At 37.9% G+C, this 22803-nt stretch overlaps 1 protein-coding gene and 1 long non-coding RNA gene across 2 annotated transcripts in view; one reads left to right on the top strand and one right to left on the bottom strand.

Moving 5' to 3' along the window:
* Window positions 1-22803, bottom strand: part of LOC308556140 — a 76816-nt gene that overhangs the window by 16149 nt on the left and 37864 nt on the right. The window lies entirely within an intron of this gene.
* Window positions 14310-19559, top strand: LOC308555570 (serine protease inhibitor Kazal-type 12-like; the record flags this gene model as incomplete). The annotated part of the gene is made up of 4 exons (XM_081134000.1): window positions 14310-14370; window positions 15899-15924; window positions 19146-19270; window positions 19514-19559. 4 exons carry the CDS (start codon window positions 14310-14312, stop codon window positions 19557-19559), a joined length of 258 nt encoding a protein of 85 aa, XP_080990126.1.

Genomic DNA, 22803 nt, shown 5'->3' with positions numbered 1-22803 from the left:
TGAACCATGAAGTCACTGTGGGATCTTGAGAAAATCCCTTGTCCTCTCTTATTCTTGGAATTCCCATGTGGATAATGAAGAATTTTCTTTTACACTATCTCTTATATGAGACTTAGGGGAAGTAATATTAGTTCTTCCTAATTTGGGGGAAAGTATTTTATATAAAAGTAACACATTTATCCTCTCTGGACCATAGCTTTACATCTCTATGAATTGGTGGGTTTGGACTATATCCTATGTGAACCCATGCATTATTTGTTTTCCAAGGAATATCATAGAGTCCAGCAGACAAAAAAAAAAAGTGAATAAATAAACAGTTAGCCCAGCTGGCATGGCTCAGAGCATCGACCTATGAACCAGGAGGTCACAGCTTGATTCCTGGTCAGGGCACATGCCTGGGTTGTGGGTTCAATTCCCAGTAGGGGGCGTGCAATTGTTGACTCTCTCTCATCATTGATGTTTCTCTCTCTCTCTTCCTCTCCCTTCCCCTATCCCTGAAATCAATTAAAATATATTTAAAATAAATAAATAAATAGTAAATATCCAATCAACAGTGAATAGAGGCAAAGTCTGTAAAAGTGTGTACATTGAAAGAAAGCAGTCAATTGATCTTAATCATGGAAAAAGAGAACTGGATGGAACGTAAGGAATCTTAAGGCCCATAGAAAGTCTAATTAGTTATTGCCGAAGAAAAATGCTACAGATAGTAGAAGAATCAAGGTCACAAGACAGCTCCTTTGATAGCCCACTCAGTCTCCACGTAGCTGGTTCAATCTTCTGAAGACAAGTTGGATATATAAATACCTTATTCTGAGTAATCCAGATGGAAGTCAGGGGGCTAGGTCTCCCTTTGAGTACTTTCATGGTGTAAAGTGTGTACTTACAAATAACACCTTCCTGGGAGAACTCACACAGAAGACGTCTCTAACTGCATTTACTAGGTGAAACTATCCACAAGCGTTGACTGAGTGCCTACTCTGTGTCAGGCTCTGCTCAAGGTGCTTGGGATACAGTTGTGGGTGGGGATGAAAAGAACAAAAGATCCCTCCCTTAATGGAGTTTACATACCAGCAGGGAGAAATAGACAAAAATAGTGAACAAGTACACGGAGTAGTGATGCTTGGGGAAGGCGATGGCCAACTGCTGAACTAAGTCAGGCAGTTAGAGGAGTTCTTATTAGGAAGACTTGGAGAGAAGGGATTTGGCTGAACCAATATTTGGGGAAGAATAAAAGTTAAAGCTAGAACACAATCCTTCTACCTGGAGCATGCCTCTTTGTTCAAGGTTCATCCTGGAAGCAATGTGACTGGAGTGGAGTGAGTGAGTGGACAAATAATTGGAGATAGGGTCTGAGAATAATTAACTCAAACCATGAAAGACTTTGTAGTTATTGGTAAGATTTTTGCTTCTATTCTGATGAGTAAACTGTGTTAATTATATATATTAAGATCATAGTTCTGCCTTATAAGAAAATCTCAATTATATTTTATGCATAATAGACATTTACCATTCATGTATCTCATTGAAAGGACCTAACCAAACTTAGGGATGCATCTGATATTTAGATAAAAACCCAAGGAGTGAATTAGGTCATGCTAGGGAAAATATATACTTTCCACTCCTTTAAGTGTGGGATGTGTGCTTTTCCATGCCTAACGACTATTTACCTTGCTGGCAAAAATGTCCACACAATACATAGTTAGGGTAAGGCGCTGATAGGAGGGTGGATCACACTGACCAGAATGTGAGTCATGGCTTTTGACAAAAGCTATGTTCATTTGAACAAGTCACTTGACTTCTTTGAATTCCGATTTATTCCTCTGTAAAATGGGGACACTAGTATCTACATTGTAAATGTATCATGAGGATTAAGAAAATGATGCATGCAAGCACTTCAATAGTCTTTGATACGCAATGAGCTCAAAAATCAGTAGCTTTTATCACTATGTTCTGTCAGCAGTTTCAGCATAATACTGCCTTCACTGATCAGGATATTTTTGTTCTTTGTCTCAGTATTTACATCGGTTTTAAAATGTTTATCTTCTGCCCAGTTGGTGTTGCTCAGTGGTTGAGCATGACCCATGAACTTGGAGGTCACAGTTCAATTTCCTGTCAGGGCACATGCCAGGGTTTTGGGCTCAACCCCCAGTAGGGGACATGCAGGAGGCAGCCGATCAATGACTCTCTCTCATCATTAATGTTTCTATCTCTCTCCCTCTCCCTTTATCTCTGAAATCAATAAAAACATATTTTAAATTAATAAAATAAAATAAAATAAGTCTATCTTCTGTTCATTTAACATTTTAAACATTTCTCATCAAGTGTTTTTTCTTCTGTCCTTTTTATCTGTATAGTCCTCCTCCCTTTTCTGCAGGGGATACATTTCAACACCCCCTAGTAGATGCCTATCTATAGTGTGGAATCTTATATAGACTATGCTTTTTCCTATAGGAAGATATCTATGATAAAGTTTAAACTACTCTTGCACTTTGGGGCCATTATGAAGTAAAATAAAGGTTGCTTGAACACAAGCACTGAGATCCTCCAACCATCGATCTGAGAGTTGAGACTGCTACTAAGCGACTAGTAAGAGGGTGGGAAGCACACAGTGTGGATACACTGGACAAAGAGGTGATTCACGAACTGGGTGGGAGGGAGCAGGACAGCTTGAGACCTAATCACACCACTCAGAACAGTGAAGGATTTGAAACTTAGCAACTGTTTCTTTCTGAAATTTTCCATTTAATATTTTTGGACCACAGTAACTGACACTACCACGGATAAGGGGGACTACTGTATACTAAATTTCATGCTTACGAGGGAAATTAAGCCCTTTTCTCCCTTGTTTCTACCCCCTGAAGTAACTTAGCTACTTCTCAGGTAAACATGTGGAGGACCACATGCGGTTAGATAAGTGAGTCATTGAACATCTTTAAAAGTATTGTCCCTTTGCATGGCCTACTCCTCTCTCCTGTTTGGAAGGGTCTCCTCCAGCCAGGCCAGGTTCCTGCTGGCTGTGAAAGCAAAAAATGTATTTCCATCGCTTCACCCTCTGCTGCCTGCAATGCCTCTGCCCCCTTCTGCCACTCTGCCTATCCCTTCTGCCTTATACAAATCTCTCATCCACATCTCAAGACTCTACCATTTATTTCATGGCTCTTTTCGGGAGCCTTAACTGAGCAAGTGATCAAAATACTTGTCTAGTTCTGAGCTAGTCTTTGGGGATAAACTTCAGAAGAGCAGAAATCTTATGTTTCTTAGATAGAAGAGGCAAGTCACATATAAAAAATCAACAGTTGAAATGCAGAAGTTTTGGTTCAGAGTTGTATACTTTTTTCCAAACCTCAGTGAAAACACGTATAAGATTTATGCATATCATAGTTTGCAAACTTCACATCAAAAGAAAAGTATGTAAACATATGGTTTTAAATATGATATGCAGAGTGAAGCATTTAGAAAGAGGGGTTTTGATGCCTGCAATTTACTTTAAATTGCATCAAAGATGGATTAATGGACAGATGGGTAGATACATTAAAAAACAAGTATAGTAAAATGTTAATGGTATAATCTAGGTGTTGGGTTTTTAGGGATTCTCCACAAAATTATTCTAGCATTGCTTGAGGTTTAAAAATTTTCACTAATGAAAATGTTTTTAATGATTTAAAAAAAAAGAGAGAGAGAGAGACTCTGCCAGGAGGAGCAAATATTCGTAATCTTGTTTTTGTTCCTTGTTATTGTGAAATCCAGGACAGAACATACTGTCTCAAGTATGGTTTGTACACTTCTCTTCAAAGCAAAAAGAAACACAACAATCTATCTGATCTGAACACCCATGTCTTCAGATAACAATGGGAACATTGTCAAAACGAGGTCATACCAAACTATTAACTCTGTCCTCATGCATTTTTCCTTCCACACCAACTGTTGCCAAGTCACACTTTTCTCAGTAAGTCTCCTTCTATTGGTCTTCTGAAGCTAAATTCCTTGCAAAAATGATGTGGCGTGTCAGTGATTGGGGCTGAGTGAAGGGGGCTTGTCTGGGGGCTTCAAAGTGAAGGTCTCTTGAAGTGAAATACTCAAATGTGTGGACCACACAAACACACTCTAAGATGAAAAGGGGAACAACAGGAAAGAAAAGGCCAGAGAAAATGGAAACTAAGACAAAGCTTGAAATAAGCCACCACTAATAAGTTTAGCTGATCTGTTTACTGAGTTCTTCCTATGTGACCTGTGATAAGCACACAAACATTATCACATTTAAATTCATCAATAGCTGAAGTTGTAGTCCCCTTTTACAAAAGAGGAGCCTGAGGTAGAGAGATATAAATGATTTGTCCAGGATCTTAGAGCCAGTGAGTTGCAGAGTCTGGATTTACTCAAGAGGGTTCCATCAATTCCATATTCTTAAACTTCCTATCACATAATCATAGTAACTGGAATAACTTGGATGTAAGTGTCGAGTTGGAGGGATTAGTCCTATAAATTTAGATACATCAGAAATAGAAGTATTCATAATTCAATAATACTTAGGCAAATATATAAAGAAGGTTACATGTGTATGTCATAATTTTTAACAGAGGAACAATTATGTTAATTTTGTTGCAGGGCTACAGCTTTAGCCTGAGAAAATCTGGTTCAAAGGGGCTAATAACCCCGAACTAGGCATTCATCAAAATGTTCTCTGTCTTTCTCTGACTTTCTTTTTGTCTTTTCCAGAGTTAGCATCTGTGACTTTACACAATTCTGGTTCATTTCAGTTCTGTAGTTTGACTTAATGGGAAATAAGTAGAACAGATTTCTCCTGCTTTAGTTTGAAAGATTTAGAACTAACTTAATATAAAAGGAGTATCATTCCATGGCCCATTTTAGCTCACTACAGTTATCCTTCAGATTTGATAAGATGTGTACACTAAAATAATGCAGATAATAAAGTACAATTCCATAAGTTCTGATATATTGTGTCTCCATTTCATTTGTCTCAAGCTGTTTTAATTTCTCTTTTGATTTTCTCCTTTGGCCCATTGGTTTTTGGGGAATGTGTTGTTTAATTTCCACCTATTTGGATGTTTACCAGTTTACCTCCTGTTATTGATTTCCAGTTCCATGTCATTGTGATTGGAAAAGATTCTTGGAATGATTTTAATTTTCTTGAATTTGTTAAGACTTGTTTTGGGCCTAACATATGATCCATTTTGGAGAATGTTCTGTGTGCACTTGGTCCACCTTTTAGGTCAATCTGACCTAAAATATAGTACAAATCCAGTGCTTTCTTATTGACTTTTTGTCTGAATGATCTATCCATTGTTGAAAGTGGAATATTGAGTCCCCTACTATTATTGTACTGTGGTCTATTTCTACCTAAAATTTTATTAATATTTGGTTTATATATTCAGATGATCCAATGTCAGGTGCATATCCAAGGTGGGGCAAAAATATATTTATAGTTATGAGTATGAAAAGCACAAGGCTTATTCTTGCATTTTATTTATTAACTATAGTATTTTTTTCTATATGAGTAACTATAAAACTACTTATACCCCACCTGGTATATTTATAATATATATCCTTTTGATGAATTGACCCTTTTATCATTATATAATGACCTTTTTTGTCACTTTTTAAAACGTTGATGAAAAAAATTGAAAATACAAATAAATGTAAAAATATCCTGTGTTTATGAGTTAGAGGAATTAATATTGTTAAAATGCCCAGAGTACCTAAACTGTTCTACAGATTCAATGCAAAAACTATCAAAATTCCAATGGCATTTTCCACAGAAATAGAAAAAACAATCCTAAAATCCATATAGAATCAAAAATGATAATAGCTAAGGCAACCCCGAGAAAGAACAAAGCCGGTTATGTCACATTATCTGGCTTCAAATTATATCATAAAGCTATACTAAAGTAGTATGATATTAACATAGAAATGGACATATAGGTCAATGAAACAGCATAGAGAGTCCCAAAATGAACTCACACACATGTGATTAACCAGTCTTCTACAAAGGCCCCAAGTCAGAGAAAGACAAGTATCACCTGATTTCATGTATATGTGGAATCTAATGAACAAAATAAACCAACAAACAAAATAGGGCCAGAGACATGAAAGCATGGAACACACTGACAAATCTCACAGGGAAGGGGGGAGGTAGGGGCAGGGAGAGATTAACCAAAGAACTTATATACATCTATGCATGACCCATGGACACAGACAATAGTGTGGAAAAGGCCTGGGGGTGGGTGGGTGGGGCGGGAACAAGGTGAAGGGAGGCAATGGGGGAAAAATGGGGGACATCTGTAATACTCTCAACAATAAAGTTAAATAAAAAATTAATTAATTAATTTTAAAAAAATTTAAAAGAATACATAGTGGGAAAGGTTAGTTTCTTCAATAAATGGTCTTGGAAAAACTGGATTCCCCATATACACCATACACAAACATTAACTTGAAATGAATTAAAGACTTGAACATAAAACCTAAAGTTGTAAAAGTCCTAGAAGGAAACATAGGGGAAAAGCTCCTTGACTTTGGCCTTGACAGTGATTTTGACACCAAACAACATAAACAAAACTAAACAAGTGGAAATACATCACACTAAAAAGCTTCTGCATAGCAAGAAATGATCAACAAAATTAAAATGCAACCTGTGGCATGGGAGAAAATATTTGCAAACCATATTAAATAGGTAGGGTTCATATCTAAAATATATAAACAATATATACAACTAAAAAACTCTGATTAAAAAATGGGTAGAACTGAATAAACATGTTTCCAAAGAAGACATACAAATAGCCAACAAGGAAATGAAATAGTGCTTAAAATCGCTAACCATTAGGAAATGCAAATCAAAATCCAGTTATATTGCTTCACACATGTTAGGATGGCTATTATTGAAAATTCAAAAGGTATCAAGTGTTGGTAAAAATGTGGAGGAAAGGGAACCCTTGTGCACTGTTTGTGGGATTGTAAATTAGGAAAGTCATTACAGAAAACAGTATGGAAATTCTCCAAAAAATTAAAAACAGAAATACCAAGTGATATGTACCCAAAGGAACTAAAATCTAGACCTCAGAACCATATCTGAGCTCCTGTGTTCACTACCACATTACTCGGGATAGCCAAGACATGGAAACAACTGTTCGCTGACAGATGAATAAAGAAATTTTCATATATACTGTTAAAAGATAAACTGAGGCATATTGAAATTGACAAAAGTTTATTTGGGCAAACATCTATTCGAATCACCCAGCTGTGAATGGAAAGTAGCTAGGAATGCCATCAGAAGTAAGGGGAAAGGATTTTTTATAAAGAAGACATGAGGGGAAAAAGCAAAAAAAAAAAAAAAAAGTCTTTGATTGGCTCTCACTTCACCGGTTACCTTCCTTGGGAAAGCCTGGTTGGCTGTTCATGATTAGGTTTCTGAAGTTCTGTTTCCTCAGATTTGGTGGCTTTGATTCTGGCTTAGTTTCGGGTTTGCTTACTGAATTGAAGGCCATAGAGTCACCTCAGCCTCCCTAATTACTTTAAGAAAATATGCAATCGAATATTATTCAGCATAAAAAAGAAGGGAATCTGGCTATTTACGCCAACGTGGCTGAACCTAAAGGACATGATGCTAAGTGTTGCAGCCAGACACAGAAAAGTGCTTACACCATCTCACTTGCATGTGGAATGTAAAGAAGTCGAAGTCATAGGACCAAGAGAAGAAGGCCAGTTGCCAGGAGTCGACATGGGGGTCGGAGGGAGAGATGAGAGGGTGTTGGTCAAAAGGCATAGGCTTCAATGATAAGATTATCAGGATAAGATGAATGCATTCTGTAGATCTACCGTACAGCATGGTGATTATAGTTAATACAGTATTGAAAAGGTGTGTAAGATCATCTGCTGAGAAAGGGAAGCAGCGGTGAGAGGGGGACCACACAGGTCTCAGGTCAGAGCAACAATGGCACTTAAACCTGAACTATTTTATTTTCCATGTGAATAGCTGGACTTAATAACTACAGTCCTCAAGTTCTCCTTGTGCATAAAACTGCTCACCCAATAAAACCCAACTGGTTGTTGTGGTAATAATTTTATTGGATGTGCAATGCTTTCAGAACAGTTTTATGAACTTAAACAGACGCCACAAAATACTTTCTTACTTTCTCACTCACTATTTCGAGAGGAGGTGAACCCTTCCTGCAGGAGTCATAACTAATTATAGGTTCATTTCTGGAACTTACTGAAAACCTTTATGCTCTTTTATGCAAGTGAAACCTGCGGAGTCTCATGAACACGTCACCGCAGATGACTGCTTTCCCACTTCTCTGACGCCAAGCATTTTGCTCCCCAAACCCTAGAATCTGGGAAGAGCTTTGCTTCTACTTTCTCATAAGCTCTTCATGTGCCTGGTTTGAAGGACCCGTGTCATGCTGCCTAGGGGGAGTATGACACGGGAAAAACACCTTGAGACGGAAGCTCTGCTTGAGAGAAATGTGTAGGCCAGTAGACGGATGAACCAAAAGGTGGCAAAAGGGAGTAAGCCTTCTTTTTCATGGATTTCTTTTTTTTTTTTTTAATATATTTTTATTGATTTCAGAGAGAGGAAAGGAGAGGGAGAGAGAGTCATTGATAAAGCCCGCAACCCGGGCATGTGCCCTGACCCGGAATCGAGCACCGACCGCCTGGATCCCAGGTCGACGCTCAACCGCTGAGCCATGCCCGGACGGGCTTTCATGGATTTCTTTTTCTGCTCCTCTAGCTCAAATGCCACCTCCTCAGTGCGGGCCTTGGCAACCTCTGCCCCCACCATACACCCTATCTGTATTAGAAGTCACTCTGTCTGTGCTCTTGGCACATCTGGGCTATCCACAGTCTGTCAGTCTTTCCCCAGGGGTGCTGAGCCCAGGGAAGGAGATGGATTTGGAGTTAGAAGATGGCTTTGGTTTGGCTCCTATGAGCAATGTTAGGTTAAATCATACTTGCTAAGCCTCAAAAGTGTCATATGGCAATAATGGTAAGACTTCACAGATGTTGTTTTAGAAAAAAATGAATACATATAATGCGTATGAAATCTCTAGAAATACTGTGAGGTGCCATGTCATGTACCTATAAGGAAATACGCCTTTGATAATAATAGTTTTGAAAGGAAATATCTTCCAATTCTAGGGAAACAGCCCTGAAAATACGCTCAGTAGCCTTATTGAGAAAAACTGGAGCTTCTAACTATTTTTAGTTTTGTCTTTAGTTTCCGTCATAATTTACCTTCTTTTAAGTGAATAGGCTTTATTTTTAGAGCACTTTTAAGTTTATAGCAAAATTGAGCTGGAAATACAGAGAGGTCCTAAATATATCCTCACCTCTTCCCCACCATCAGCATCCCCCACCAGGTGGCTACATTTGTTCAAGTCAAAGAATCAACATCCACAGTCATTATTAAGCAAAGCCCATTGTTTAATATAAGGATCACTCTTTGTGTTGTACGTTCTCTGGGTTTTGCCAAATGTAGCACCATGTATCTATGATTATAATATACACACAATACTTTCACAGCCTTAAAAATCCCCTGTGCTCTGCCTATTTGATACTGGACACTAAACAAGTCTGGGCCACCTGTCAATACCTGATCCAAATTAAGCAGAGACAGGGTTGAGTCATGTCTGAGCGTTTATTCCAATAACGCCGGCAGTCACCCTGGAAATTCTGCTCTGGGGAAAGGGGGCGTAGGGCCTGCGGCCTGGCCTTCAGGAGCCCGGAGTCTGATAACCGGGTGGCTAATCTACGATGTTACAAAGAGCTCAGCCCGCTCCGGGCCCGGAGGACGGTCAGTGTCCCCGAGACAAACTCCCAGAGAGGGGTCAGGGTCCAGGCAAAGCAACCAAGTCAAAGCATGTCCTGTCCTCGGTCCGCTTTTAAAATGTATTTCTTTTTACAGCCCTGTTCTTCGTGCAGCACATCCCCCAGATTCCCACGGTCTGCAAGAAAGCCTCCTATCTAGAGTTAGTAACGTGAATAACCACTAAGGGGCCTTATTTCTATTAGGTGTGCCCCCCCCACCCCGAGCATTTCATGCCTCTCTTCCCTTGAACCTCTGACAATCACTGACCTTTTTACTACCTCTATACTTTTACTTTTCCAGAATGTCGCTTAGTTCGAATCATACTGTATGTGGCTTTTTATGATCTCTGGATTCCAATTTCAGCGTGGGAGAGGGCATTTCCTCCATACCACGAAGCAGTTCTCTAACACCAGCTGGGGGCCCTAAAATTCTTGATTCTGACACTATCTACCTGGAGCTAACATCAGACTCCACAGGTTAAGGGACTAGTCGTACAACACTGACCCCTACCTCCCACTTCAGATGCCAGTCCCAAGTCCAGGTGGTCACCTGTGCTTCTGACCACTGGCTATAGATCAGGGATTTCCACAACTCCCTCAATTAATTTGCAAGAGTGGCTCAGGGTGTTGCCAGTAAAAATGGGGCCCTTTCACAGAGTCACGAGGAAAGCATTTCCGGGGGCCCTCGCATGGGATGTTGTGGTGTAGTGGTAAGATTTATTGGGATAGAAATGGAAGGCTGCCCCCAGGTTTCTGGTGTCTCATCTCCATCCATCCTAGTGTGGAAAAAGTCCAGCCTTGTCTTCACCATGACCAGAAATTGGATCAGTGTCTAGAAATTCTGTGCCATGCCAAAGCTTAGTCCATTTTCCTCTCTGTCCCTATCTAGCTAGCTTAATCTGTTCCTGGCTGTGCTTTGGCTGGCACTGTGCCCAGGCCCAAGCTTAGAGTCGCATGGCTGTGGACCCCAGGCAGCTGCTAGGCCCACATGGCTGCTATGGAGAGAGAACGTGTGAGTCCCCCCACCCAGGCCTTCCCGATACAATTGTCTGTGCCTCTGGGTTATACATATAAGCATATAAATTCTTTGATTAATCTCTTCCCACCCACCCCTGCCTTCCCTCTGAGATCCCTCAGTCTGTTCCATGCTTCTATGTCTCTGGACCTATTTTATTCGTCATTTTATTGTGGTCATTATATTCCACATATGTGTGAGATCATGTAATACTTGTCTTTCTTTACAGTTAAATTTTAAGTGGATGTTTTTTTTTTTGTAAAATTTGGAAGAGAGTCCTTTGTCACATGTGTCTTTGACAAATATTTTCTGCCTTTCAGCAGCTCACCTTCTCATTATCTTGACAGTTCTCTTTTGCAAAGCAGAAATTTTACATTTTAATGAAGCCCAAGTTATCAGTTCTTTGTTTTATAGATGATGCCTTGGTGTTCTGTCTAAAAAGTCATCATCAAAACTAAGGTTATCTACATTTTCTCCCATGTTCTCTACCAGCAGTTTTATAGTTTTGCATTTTACATTTAGGTCTACAATCATTTTAAGTTAATTTTTGTAAAGGATATAACATTTATGTATTTATGTATTTATTTATTTATTTACTTACTTATTTACTTATTTATTTGCATGTGGATGTCCAATTGTTTCAGCACCTTTTGTTGAAAAGACTGCTTTCTCCATTGAGCTGCCTTTCCTTCTTTGTCAAAGATCAGTTTAATATATTTATGTCTGCAATGTCTGTTCCACTAATATATTTGTCTAATCCTTTTGCCCAAACCATACTGTCTTAAAGATTATGATCTCGTAGTAAGTCCTGATTCAAGTAGTGTCAATCTTCCAACTTGGTTCTTTTTCAATATTGTGTTGACTAACCACTTCTAACATTTTTACGTCCTATGTTTCCTTCAATATTAAAATATAATAATTTATTTATGTAAAAAACATAATGAAAACATTTGAAAGAATATTAACTTGCAGTAAATAAGACTAGTGAGCAAGTGTGTGTTCTTTGCTTTCTGTACTTTACTACATATTTGACATACTTCAGTGTTTAGAATATTAATAAATAACAGTTATATAAGAATATATATACATCTATCTATCTATCTATCTATCTATCATCTATCTATCTATCTATCTATCATCTATATCTATCTATCTATATTTATATCACCAAAGTGTTACCTACTTCCAAGTAATTTAACTACATCCAAGGACAGAGATAAAAATATTTATAGAAATAAAAAAAATCCAGCGTCCAACAAAGTAAAATTTATACTGTGTCATATTCAGAGAAACAGAAAAAAAGAAAGAAACTTAAATCTGGAAATACATTAATGATATAAACAGATCTAGAAATGACACAAAATATGTAACTGATAGATGAGACCATTAAATAAGTTATCCTTATTTTCGGGAAGCTAAAGAAAAGATAGAGCATGTTAAGAAAGTGCATATATCTTTCATCTCTTTACTTTATAAGTGTAAAATAAAATGAGAAGTAAAATATACCATATGGTATCAACAGCAGGTTAGCAATTGAGAAAGGAAAGACAAAGTAAACTTTAAGACAGCATTAAAAATGAATAAAAATAAAACAGAAGGGGGTAGAAACGCCCCAAAAAAATATTGGAGAGGGCATCATTAAGTTGTGGGACAATTTTATGCAGCTTGGGAGAAGAGTAATGAGGGAATTTTAAAAATTTGAATAAATAATAGTTGTATAATTTCTAACTTTGATAAAAACTATAAATCTACACATCCAGGGATCTTAATGGACCCCAAGAACACAAAATATGACAACCCTTAACTTAGCCTATAAACCCTCCTTAGAGCCTGTTTCTGCATTTGAATCTAACCATTGCTCTCATTTCTCAAAATATTTCTTAGCTCTTATTTGCCTCCTGTTTTTTTCATTGTTCCTTGTTCTTAGACTGCTGGCTGTCACATGCCCCTCTGGGTTTCTATTAATTCTGAGAGTCAGCTCCAGTGTGAAGCCTGGTCATGACCACCTCCTCTCTGCCGCTCCTCCACCCACTCATATAAATGTGCCCTCCCCAGGGCTCCCCTGAGTTATACACATATTTTTGTGCAACATTAATCACACGTTTCCTTCCCCATTAGCCCTCGAGCTTCTCTTACTCAACTTCAAATTTCTAGGATCTAATTAAGTTCCTGAACCAGTAGGTTCCACCCAGCAAGTATCTGAGAAAAGAATGAAGACTGTGAGCTCTATGAACCTGCCTCTGTTGTCACTGTATCTTCAGCACCTCGGAATGCTTAAAATAATTGGAGCTCAATAATTGTTTTCGAAGGAAGGAAAGAATTTTTATTGGTGAGCGTTTGTAAAATCAGAAGCATCTCGGTGCAGTTCTATGTGCAAGACCTTGTTCTATGCATAGAGACAGAGTAGTGGAAAAGACCCATGGGCTTCTAGTCTAGCTGGTGTGGGTGTGCATTCGTGTGGATGCTTGTGCACATATATGCACTTATTTGGTGGTGAGGAAATATACAAAATAAGTAATTAAATAACAAAAAGATATTCTTAGGTATCACACCGTGAAAACAATAAAATATATTGATCTGATTTGGGGTGGTTGTATTTTGGATTGTCAGGGAAATCTTCACTCTGAACGGGTAATATCTGAACTCCTATTTCTAGAAAGAAGAAACTAGCCATTCTAGTTTCTTGACCAGTAGAGGAAACTGCAAGAGCTGGAGTCCTAAGGTGAAGACCACGTGGTGTATCTGAGGAGGAGAAAGAAGGCGAGTGTGGATGGCATTTATGCACAATGACTAAAATCCACCTGTGAGATTCTTGTGAAAATAAATAAAAATGTTGTGTAGGAACCATCACGCATACGCTGCCTGGAAGCAAAGGGCTGAAGGAAACAGCCCCCCCATTCGCATCCACCTGGAATGTCTAGAGTTTTTAATTCAGTGACCATCAGGAGTACTCTCTCAGTTTCGCTAATAAATTCCCTCACCTCAAAAACCCTCACATCAGCATTTTTATTTTGTTGGTAGTCGTGACACCAAACATTATTAACCTTGCGCACAAATTGTATAGACTGTCCTACAAGTTACTGCTGGATGACAGCTGCCTGGCCCCAAGGCTGTCCCGGGGAAAAATCCCAACTACACTAATTGACAGACAATGACTTGATTGCAATTATCACCATATGCTGATGAGAGCAAATTCTGGGTGTGTTACATGTCATTCATTTCATTCTACCTAAACATCATATTTGACCATTGTTCCTGTTTCGAAAAGGCCTGAAATAAACTCCTTTGGCTTCTGGTGTCTCTAATCGCTGGGGAAATAGATTACAAAATCAGGGTGGAGAATCTGGCTGGCTTCCCTATGTATAGTTGCTTAGATGCACACATAAGGATACTCTTATAAATACAGCCTGTAGAACCTCCGCAGTGAGGAACCCTATTAACACGTTCTCTGCAGACCTCACAGGCCTCCTTGACCATGAAGCCATCAGTCAGCCTTCTTCTTTTGGTTAGCATGGCCTGTTTGTTCCTCTTTGCTGGTGAGTACTATATATATATATATATATATATATATATATATATATATATATATATATATATATATATATTCAAAATGGAACTGTGGACCGGACTGGTCAATGTCAGCAGTCAGGATGTGATGTTGTTTATGGCGATGATGGTGGCAGCGATGAGAAGGATTATAATGGTGATAAGGATGGTTAGTGATGGGGACTGCTCATCACATTCTTAGAAGGAACTTTTACTTACAAAATAGCTACTTTATCACTAGAATACCATACTACAGATAGTTTTATCAAATTGTAAAAACAATGCTACATCTCATGGGAAGAGATGGCCTGTTCTAGGTCAGATGGGCCCCAAGTGGTCTAACCTAGAATTTCCAGGCCACAATTAACAGCACAAGGTTACAATAAGCTCCATTTTTCATGGAAACTATTTATATTGACATTAGAAAGTCTCATTTAAAGTCACCTTCAAGAAATTCTTATCTAAAGAGCTTTAATGCCAGATTTTTTCTGAGATGCTCTCCTTTTACTGAAAGCTGAGTCATTCTTGCTTACCCTCTAAGAGAATAAAGAGATGATAGATGATTGATAGATGATAGATAGATAGATAGATAGATAGATAGATAGATAGATAGATAGACAGATATAGATAGATCAGATAGATGATAGATAGAGTAGAAAAAACCCAGGACTAGGGATTTTAAGATTTGGCTTTTAATTCTTATTCTGCTGCTACCTTTTTCTTTAATATTGAACAACTCATTCCCTTTCTCTGGCTTCTGTTTCATTACATGAAAATAGAATGTGAACCTTACATGCTCTAAGATTTCTTTCAATAATAGGTTATGCTTAAGTACATTGACTTTAAGAGACCTGTGTTTGCTCCTGGCTCTGCCATTTACAAGGTATATGTCCTTAGACAAGTTACCCAAGAGCTCAGATTCCTTATCTTTAAAATGGAAATATTAGACTTAATGTAAGTGAAATTTAATGCAGCACTTAAAATATAGAAATCTTGCAAGTAGATGATAGATACTTTTAGTGTTAGCGGGATTGGGGATATTTTCAAATGCTCTCAAAATTATTTTGTATTATATTATTATATTGGCACCTTGTTCCCAGTTGTCTTCATTATCTTATGACTCTAGATTTTGGAATGTCAGCTTCTTTCTGGTTAAATATGGGCCTCTTTGATAAAGAAGAGATCCAGAGTTTGCCTCCCTTTCTTCAGGTATAGTCTAGTTTTAAGGTAACATTATAAAGAAGCAAACAATATATTGGATAAAAGTCACATAAATCATAAATAGCAAATGAAGTAGAGAGACTTTTTACTGGTCATTCTTAACTTATCCTTTAGCTCAGTTGTATAGTTAACAAGGTGAGTGTCTTGGATGAGTTTTCTTCCCTACCCTGGGCCTCAGTTCTTCATCCATAAAGCAAGCTGACTGTAATGGATAATCTCTAAGGAAAACTTTAACTGTAAAATTCTGGAATTCTTATGAGGTGTTGTGATTAATCAGTGTCTGTTTTCTCATTGCAGGGGCTGTGAGCCAAGGAAGCTCTCAGGTAGGTGCTTCTTGGTCATGGGCATTTCTTAAGAGGTTGACTTTCAACAATGGTGATGAGTTGGGAAGCGCTGTGGTTATTTCATTAAGATTTCTGAGTTCTTTTGGTTGGTCTTGTGAGAAGGTGGAATGATAGTATGACACACTGATCTAGACAAAATATCATCATTAGTACAGGTGCATTTTTGTTAACAGTGGAAAAAGACTTGAAAATCACCTTCTATTTTCTTTAAATTAGTCAGATATCATGTTTCCATAATTAGGAGTTTATACACAGTCAAAACCTTGAAAATAGTATAGTGTTTATATGGGTATGGCTTGAATATCATTTATTTTCCAAATCAGGATAATTTTGAGAGTGGAAGTAGTATTTATATGAGTTATAACAAGAAAATAATCCTAAACCGAGGGTACCCCAGGCAACTCAGAACATATGGTTACTCTAGACTTGAGCGTCTTGCTCACAAGTCACTATAAATGCTTCATAAAATGCATATTACTGCTCCCTACACATACATGTTAGACCTATCAACTGAACTGGGATTTCTAAGGGTAGGAGAGAGAGAAACATTGATTTGCTGTTCCACCTAGTTGTGCATTCATTGGTTGCTTCTTGTATATGCCCTGTCTGGAGATCAACTCCTCAAACCTGCAACCTTGGAGTATGGAGATCACACTCTAATCAACTGAACTACCCAGCCAGGGCTCCAAGGACCTATTTTTGAATATCAAGCCCCTCCCTTTAAGAAGTTGCTATTCACCTGGAAACAGGCCAAGTGCCCATCAGCAGATGAGTGGATAAAAAAACTGTGGGACATTTACACCATGGAATACTACGCAGCTGTAAAAAAGGAGGAGCCCTTACCCTTTGGTACAGCATGGAGGGACCTGGAGAGTATTATGCTGAGCGAGATAAGCCAGGCAGACATCACATGATCTCACTCATATGTGGAGAGAACATCAGTAAGTAGGTCCTGGGAAAAATGGTTTCTAATCATCACTATGACAGATGAATAAAGATAAGAAGCAATCTGGAAAATCACAATGCAATGAAACGCCTAAGTTCTAGTTCTAACTCCGTCTCCATGTCATGTGAACTGTTGGAAGAATGCCTTCCAACAGGAAGTGAGCCTCAGTGTCCCGACTGGCAACATTAGAACATTGGATTTATTACTTTCTGAAGAAATGCCCTTTGGTTAAATAAAATCAAAAGGAATATCTCAACAAATAAGCGTGATAGCAGATAAATGTAAACTTTATTTGGTTGAAATCAGGGTAAGAAGAGGTGGGGACTAGAAGTTTGCCTTCTGTTTTGAGGAAAATTTGTGAACAGACTTTATTCAATTCTGTTAAATTTTATAACTATATAATAATGTTTATCGAATTCATCCCACAATGCACCAAGTTTTACTGAGCATCTATTTTATCCAAGGCCCACAGGAAATAGAAATACGAAAAAAGAATCCCTGACTTTTTGCTTGATAATTGCATCAAAATCTTTGAAAAGGCAAATTCAAACACAGAAATTGTATCTCTAGAAACTTAGCTTAAGGAAAGACTAGAGGCTGTATGAGAACATGCGTTTATGCAAACGTTCCTGGCAGTGTTGTGAGCATTAGCAAAAGACACGGAAACAACCCAAATGCTTGCAAGTAAGGAATTGCTTAATAACTTGTACGACATAGAATAACTATTCAGAATGGTAATCTAGAATGGTTATTACTTGAAATAGAAAAACATTGAAAGTATATTTCAAGTTTAAAAAGCATTTTATAAAATGCTGTTCATCGGGTGATCACTGTTCTGAAATATTTAAACAGAAACTGTCAGGGAGGATATTCGCAAACTTGTTAACAGTACAAATTTTTAGATAAATGAAACATGAGTGATTTCAATATATCCCTCTTGTACTGCTCTGTATTTCTAAATGTTCTATTATGAACATGCATTGTTTGTATGTTTGGTAGGTAGAGAGCTGGAGAGTTAATTAGCAGGTCAGTGACAGAACCATGACTACACATACACGTATTTTGTTGTCCCTTTCATCGAAGAATTTGTATGCAAAGGAAAAATATATAAATAAAAGTCCACAGGTTTGCATGATTGAAATATGGTGTCAGATCATGAGTCTGCAGGCATTTGGAAACCGGAGCCATCCATTTTTGCCTGAGAGTCATTAGGAAAATTTCAGAGTATGACATGGTATTTGAGATGCACTTTAAAGAATGGTGTGAAAGGGAAGTTTTATTCCAGAAGGAAAGAGTAGTATAGTGTTAAGAAAAAGCAAAATGTTTTCAAAGGTTATTAATGGATCGATTTGTCTAAATGAGTGTGTTCCTGCACGGTCTGAATCGTGGAAGGCTAAGAAAATAAGCTCGGGAGTTAAACTGTCCTTTTTTGGATCCTGGTTCTACAACTTAATAACTATGTGATCTTGACCAAGCTACTTAACTTCTCTTTTCTCATTCATTCAACAAGTGTTTTTCAGCATTTGACGTTTACCAGGCCCTGTATGAGAATTGGATAAAAAAGTTAACCAGATATGGCTTGTTATCTCAAGCTGCTTTAGCTGTGTTCAGGAGTAACATACAAAAAGCGTATAGACAAATTCCACCAAAAACTCTGAGAAAGTGATAAAGAATTTATGCTTAAGTATACACTTAGGATCAAGCAATTTGGCAATCAGTATTGGAAGTCTTGAAAGTTATAACCTTTGAGATAGAAATTCTTCTCATAAAAACAGACCCTAAGAAAATTATCAGAAAATGTTGAAGTATTATATATATAAAATGGTCATCCCAGTCAATGTAACAAAAAGAAACATACAACAACAATAGGGTATTAATAGAATAAATTATTTCACATCTCTCTGATGGAATATTTGAGCACAAAACCACTCATTTATGAGTATGAATAATGGTATAGAAAAGGCAAATGAGAAAGCAAAAGCTAAACATATGTACAGTGTGATTCTATTTTTAATATTATACGGTGGAAATAGCAATGCACAGAGAAGGGACGGAAGAAGAAATAACAAATGGGTGCTAGGACTGCATGTGATTTTTACTTATTTTTATTTTCAGCATATATTTTAATTGCAATAAAGAGGTTCAAAAGAGTGGCTAAGCATACATTTAGCATAGCTCTGTATTTCTTGAGAGAGCTAATGATGTCAGTGCCATTGACCATGAAATAAAAGAAAGAATTTCATTTAAATCACAGGCTTTTTGCAGCAACTATGAGAAAACAGCTACTGATAGAAAACCTTGTCCCAAGATGCAAAACCCAGTGTGTGGTACCGATGGGCAGACTTACAACAATCGCTGTGAATTCTGCAAGGCAGCCATGTAAGTGTATGGAAGCAGATACCAGGACAGCACTTTACTTGGGGTCAATAGGATCTGAGTCAGGGAAATTATTTATTAAGCCTCTACTATGCTAAGTATTTTGCATATAATTCTTAATTAAAATAAGGCAATACTATTCCCAGACAAACCTAGAAATTGTAAGGACACTTTCCCAGTTCCTTCAGCCTGGGCTTAGCCCATTCCCACTGTATTTCATTCTGAGCAACATCTTCTTTCTTTCAGGGAAAGCAATGGAAAGCTTGGGTTCAAGCACGATGGGAATTGTTGACTCCCCTGATGCTGCAGTGCTGGACGTGCCTTTGGTTTGCCTTTTACATCAGAAGATCTATTCCCAGATACCCAGTCTCTGTGGCAATGTACTTCCCACCAGTAATTATGCATAAAAGAAAGCTGTTTCAATAAAGTTACCTTGGCAGAATTTCTACAGTGACGTTCTTTTCAGGCAATAATGAAGCCACCTTGATTTAGCCAGATCAACTGCTCAGGGAAATACAATTTGGAAACAAAGATAAGGCATAGTATATCACCACGCTTATTGCATCCAGATTCTTCCCTCAGTGCTCTGAGTCTCATTTCTTCACAATTCATGAAGATTACGTCAAGGATAACAAAGCTCCGTCCAAGAAAACACACATCATCTGACCCAAAGTAGCATTCTTTAATACGTGGTATGTTTGGGAAGTGTTTTCCCTACGGGACACATTGAGATAGTTTTAGAGCTTCTCAGCTTGTATGCAGAGACAAGTTAGTAGCAAGTGAGACTACATTTTGGTCACTCCTGTCACTGGGGCCGCTGCATAGGTTGTGGGACAGCTGATGCCTTTAGTCCAGTTGCCTCTGGCTTTATCGGTTTAGTACAGTGTACTGCGTAAAATACTATCATTTTCTATGTGTGGTAAGTGGGGTACAAGCCTAGGCGTACAGGTTTATTGACGTGTGGGTGCTTAAAAATCTAAAAATGGATAGAGAAGCCTGGCATCTTCAGAGTGTATATAGATTATTTGGAGAGATAAATGTATATACCAACGACCTAAAATATAGTTTGATATGCTTCTGTTTAAAAACATCCCAGTGAATGAATTGTTCCATTTATCAACTGTGCAAATAATTATTCAATGCTGACAATATACGGGATACCATTCCAAGCACAGGACGAACGATATCCCCACTTTAAAGAATTTTATGCATAGTGGATGCACAAGAATAAATATTTTTTAAATATATTTTCAGTTACTAATAGATTTATGAAAGAAACAAAATTGGGACGTATAATGGAGAAAACTGGTAGGGTTTGAAGAGAGAATTTATTTGACATTGGTCACTCTGAGTAGAATAATGAGAGTAGAAAAAAATTCAGGCACCAGCAAATTTGGAGGAAGAGTGTTCTAAGTAAGCAAAGAGACCCACAAACCTAAAAACTGCAAAATACAAAAAACCAAAACCCTGAAGTGGAAATGAGGTTGGCATATCGCGGGAGAGAGGAGCCAGTTCATCAAGAGCCTTGGGAGCCAAGTTAAAGCACTTGGCTTTTATCTCAAAAGTAGAGAGAGCAATTGAAATGCATTAGAGAAGACTTTATAGGAGGGATGGCATTGTAGCTGATCCATGGCAAGGGAAATTTTGCCAGTTCAAAAAGGAGGGAGTAACACTTTAGGCAGAAAACAAAAGAAGCCTCCCAACCCAGAAACATTGTGAGAAATGGTGCCTTTGAGCAGTTTGTTTCCAAATCCCAAACTGAGCATGTGGGAAAAGTAAGGTTAGAACTCACACGGGCGCTTTACCGTAGGGCTTCCCCCGAAGAGGTCTCCACCTAAATAAATAAGTTGGGTGTGCCTTAGGGATGGCTCTTAAAAACTCACAGACTAACTTATTTTGAGTTAGCTGCCAATACTTAGAAATTGAGAAACTTTTCATAAAGAAACTGGATTACTAGAAACTCTTGAAAAATGAAAAGATCTGCTTAATAACCAACAGTAGGTTGATTTCTGCCTCCTTGGGCTGAGTCATGCACACAGTGCCCCAGCATCGGCCTCACTCTTGCACATTCGCTCCAGCTTCCTGATGGCATATATGGTTTGTATCTCTCTCTGCTTTAAGGCACAACAGTTTTAAGCATCTCATTGAATACTCCTGATTTTGGAAAATTCGAATCTAAAGTAGCAGCCAGCTCCATCAATAAAAACAACTTCTTTATAATGAGTTACTAGTTGCCTCTTTATCACTTTCACCAAGTGACAATACTTCTTTCAGCTTTGAAATCACATGCAAAACCATGGCTTCCAAATCATACACACAGACACACGCACACACAGCTTCCCTTTTAATATCTTCCTCCTTCAAATATCTCCTAGACATGCCTTCTTTCACTAGGATCTCAACTGTCTTAGCAAACTTAATTTAAAATCCTTTGTTCCAATAGTGTCAGCTTTTACTAGTGATCACATTAAAAATCTAAGCAAAAAATAATAATAGCTAACATTCATCAAATTTTCTACTGTTTTTAAGGGCCAGACATTGATCTATTTTTTAATCTTCACAATTACCCAATGAGATAAGCCTTGTTATTGTATTTATCTTACCTAAGGGGAATCAGAAGAACAGAAACTTATGACTAGTCACCAAGTTAATAAGAGGCAGAGAGAATTTAAACTCAGGCAAACTGTCTCTCAGAGTAGGAACTGTGTAAACATTTTTTCATGGACTTATAAACGAGTGTCAAAGTGTTCTGAGGTACCAGCAAAAATCAAAGGGCATAAATAAACCTGAGCATTTGAACTGTGCTTACTAAGTCTGCAATGCCAGTTACGAAATATCCCAGGACTCCCTGGTACATCTCGAAATGTCATATCTCACCATGGTGGGTAGCATCTGATAAAGGTGAAGAGCTTATTGCATTGTTTAAGTCTAACACAAGCAAGTGTTCTTTAGAATTATAATAAAGAGATAAAATTTAGAATATGGACTCTGTCACAATATAATTCTGTGACATTGGTCTCTGTTTCCTCATTGGAGAAATGAAGATATTAATAGCAGTATAATTGGCTGTTTTAAGAATCAAATGAGATTATTTAAGTAAAGCACTTGGCACAGTGTCTGGACCTGGGTAAATGTTTAATAAATATTAATCATTTTTAATATAGAGCATATAAATTAGAAGTAAAATATTAGGAAAAGACCAGTGAATCAGGATATGAGTGTGACAGAGCTGATGCGGGAACCAACAAGCTTTTTGTCCTTGGGCAATCTAGTTTCCCTCTTATAAACATTATGAGGACTATAAGTTCCCACATAGGCTGAGCTCACAATGTCAAGATCTCCTAATCTTCTAACAAGAGTCCAGAAAGCAGCCTCAAGCTTGTGATGGCATCAAATTTTATATGCTGCCTGTATCTGATCTGGCCAGAGTTTAAATGGCCATATATGCTTAATGGGGCCGTTTATATTCTGTGGTCATTATCTAGCAAACAAATACATGAAGGAGTGAACACTAAAATTGGAATCAAATCCAAGCT

The sequence above is a fragment of the Miniopterus schreibersii genome (genome assembly GCF_964146895.1).
Source record: "Miniopterus schreibersii genome assembly, chromosome: 4".
Classification (NCBI taxonomy): domain Eukaryota; kingdom Metazoa; phylum Chordata; class Mammalia; order Chiroptera; family Miniopteridae; genus Miniopterus; species Miniopterus schreibersii.
The sequence above is the reverse complement of the archived record's forward strand: the minus strand, read 5'-3'. Positions and strand labels throughout refer to the sequence as shown.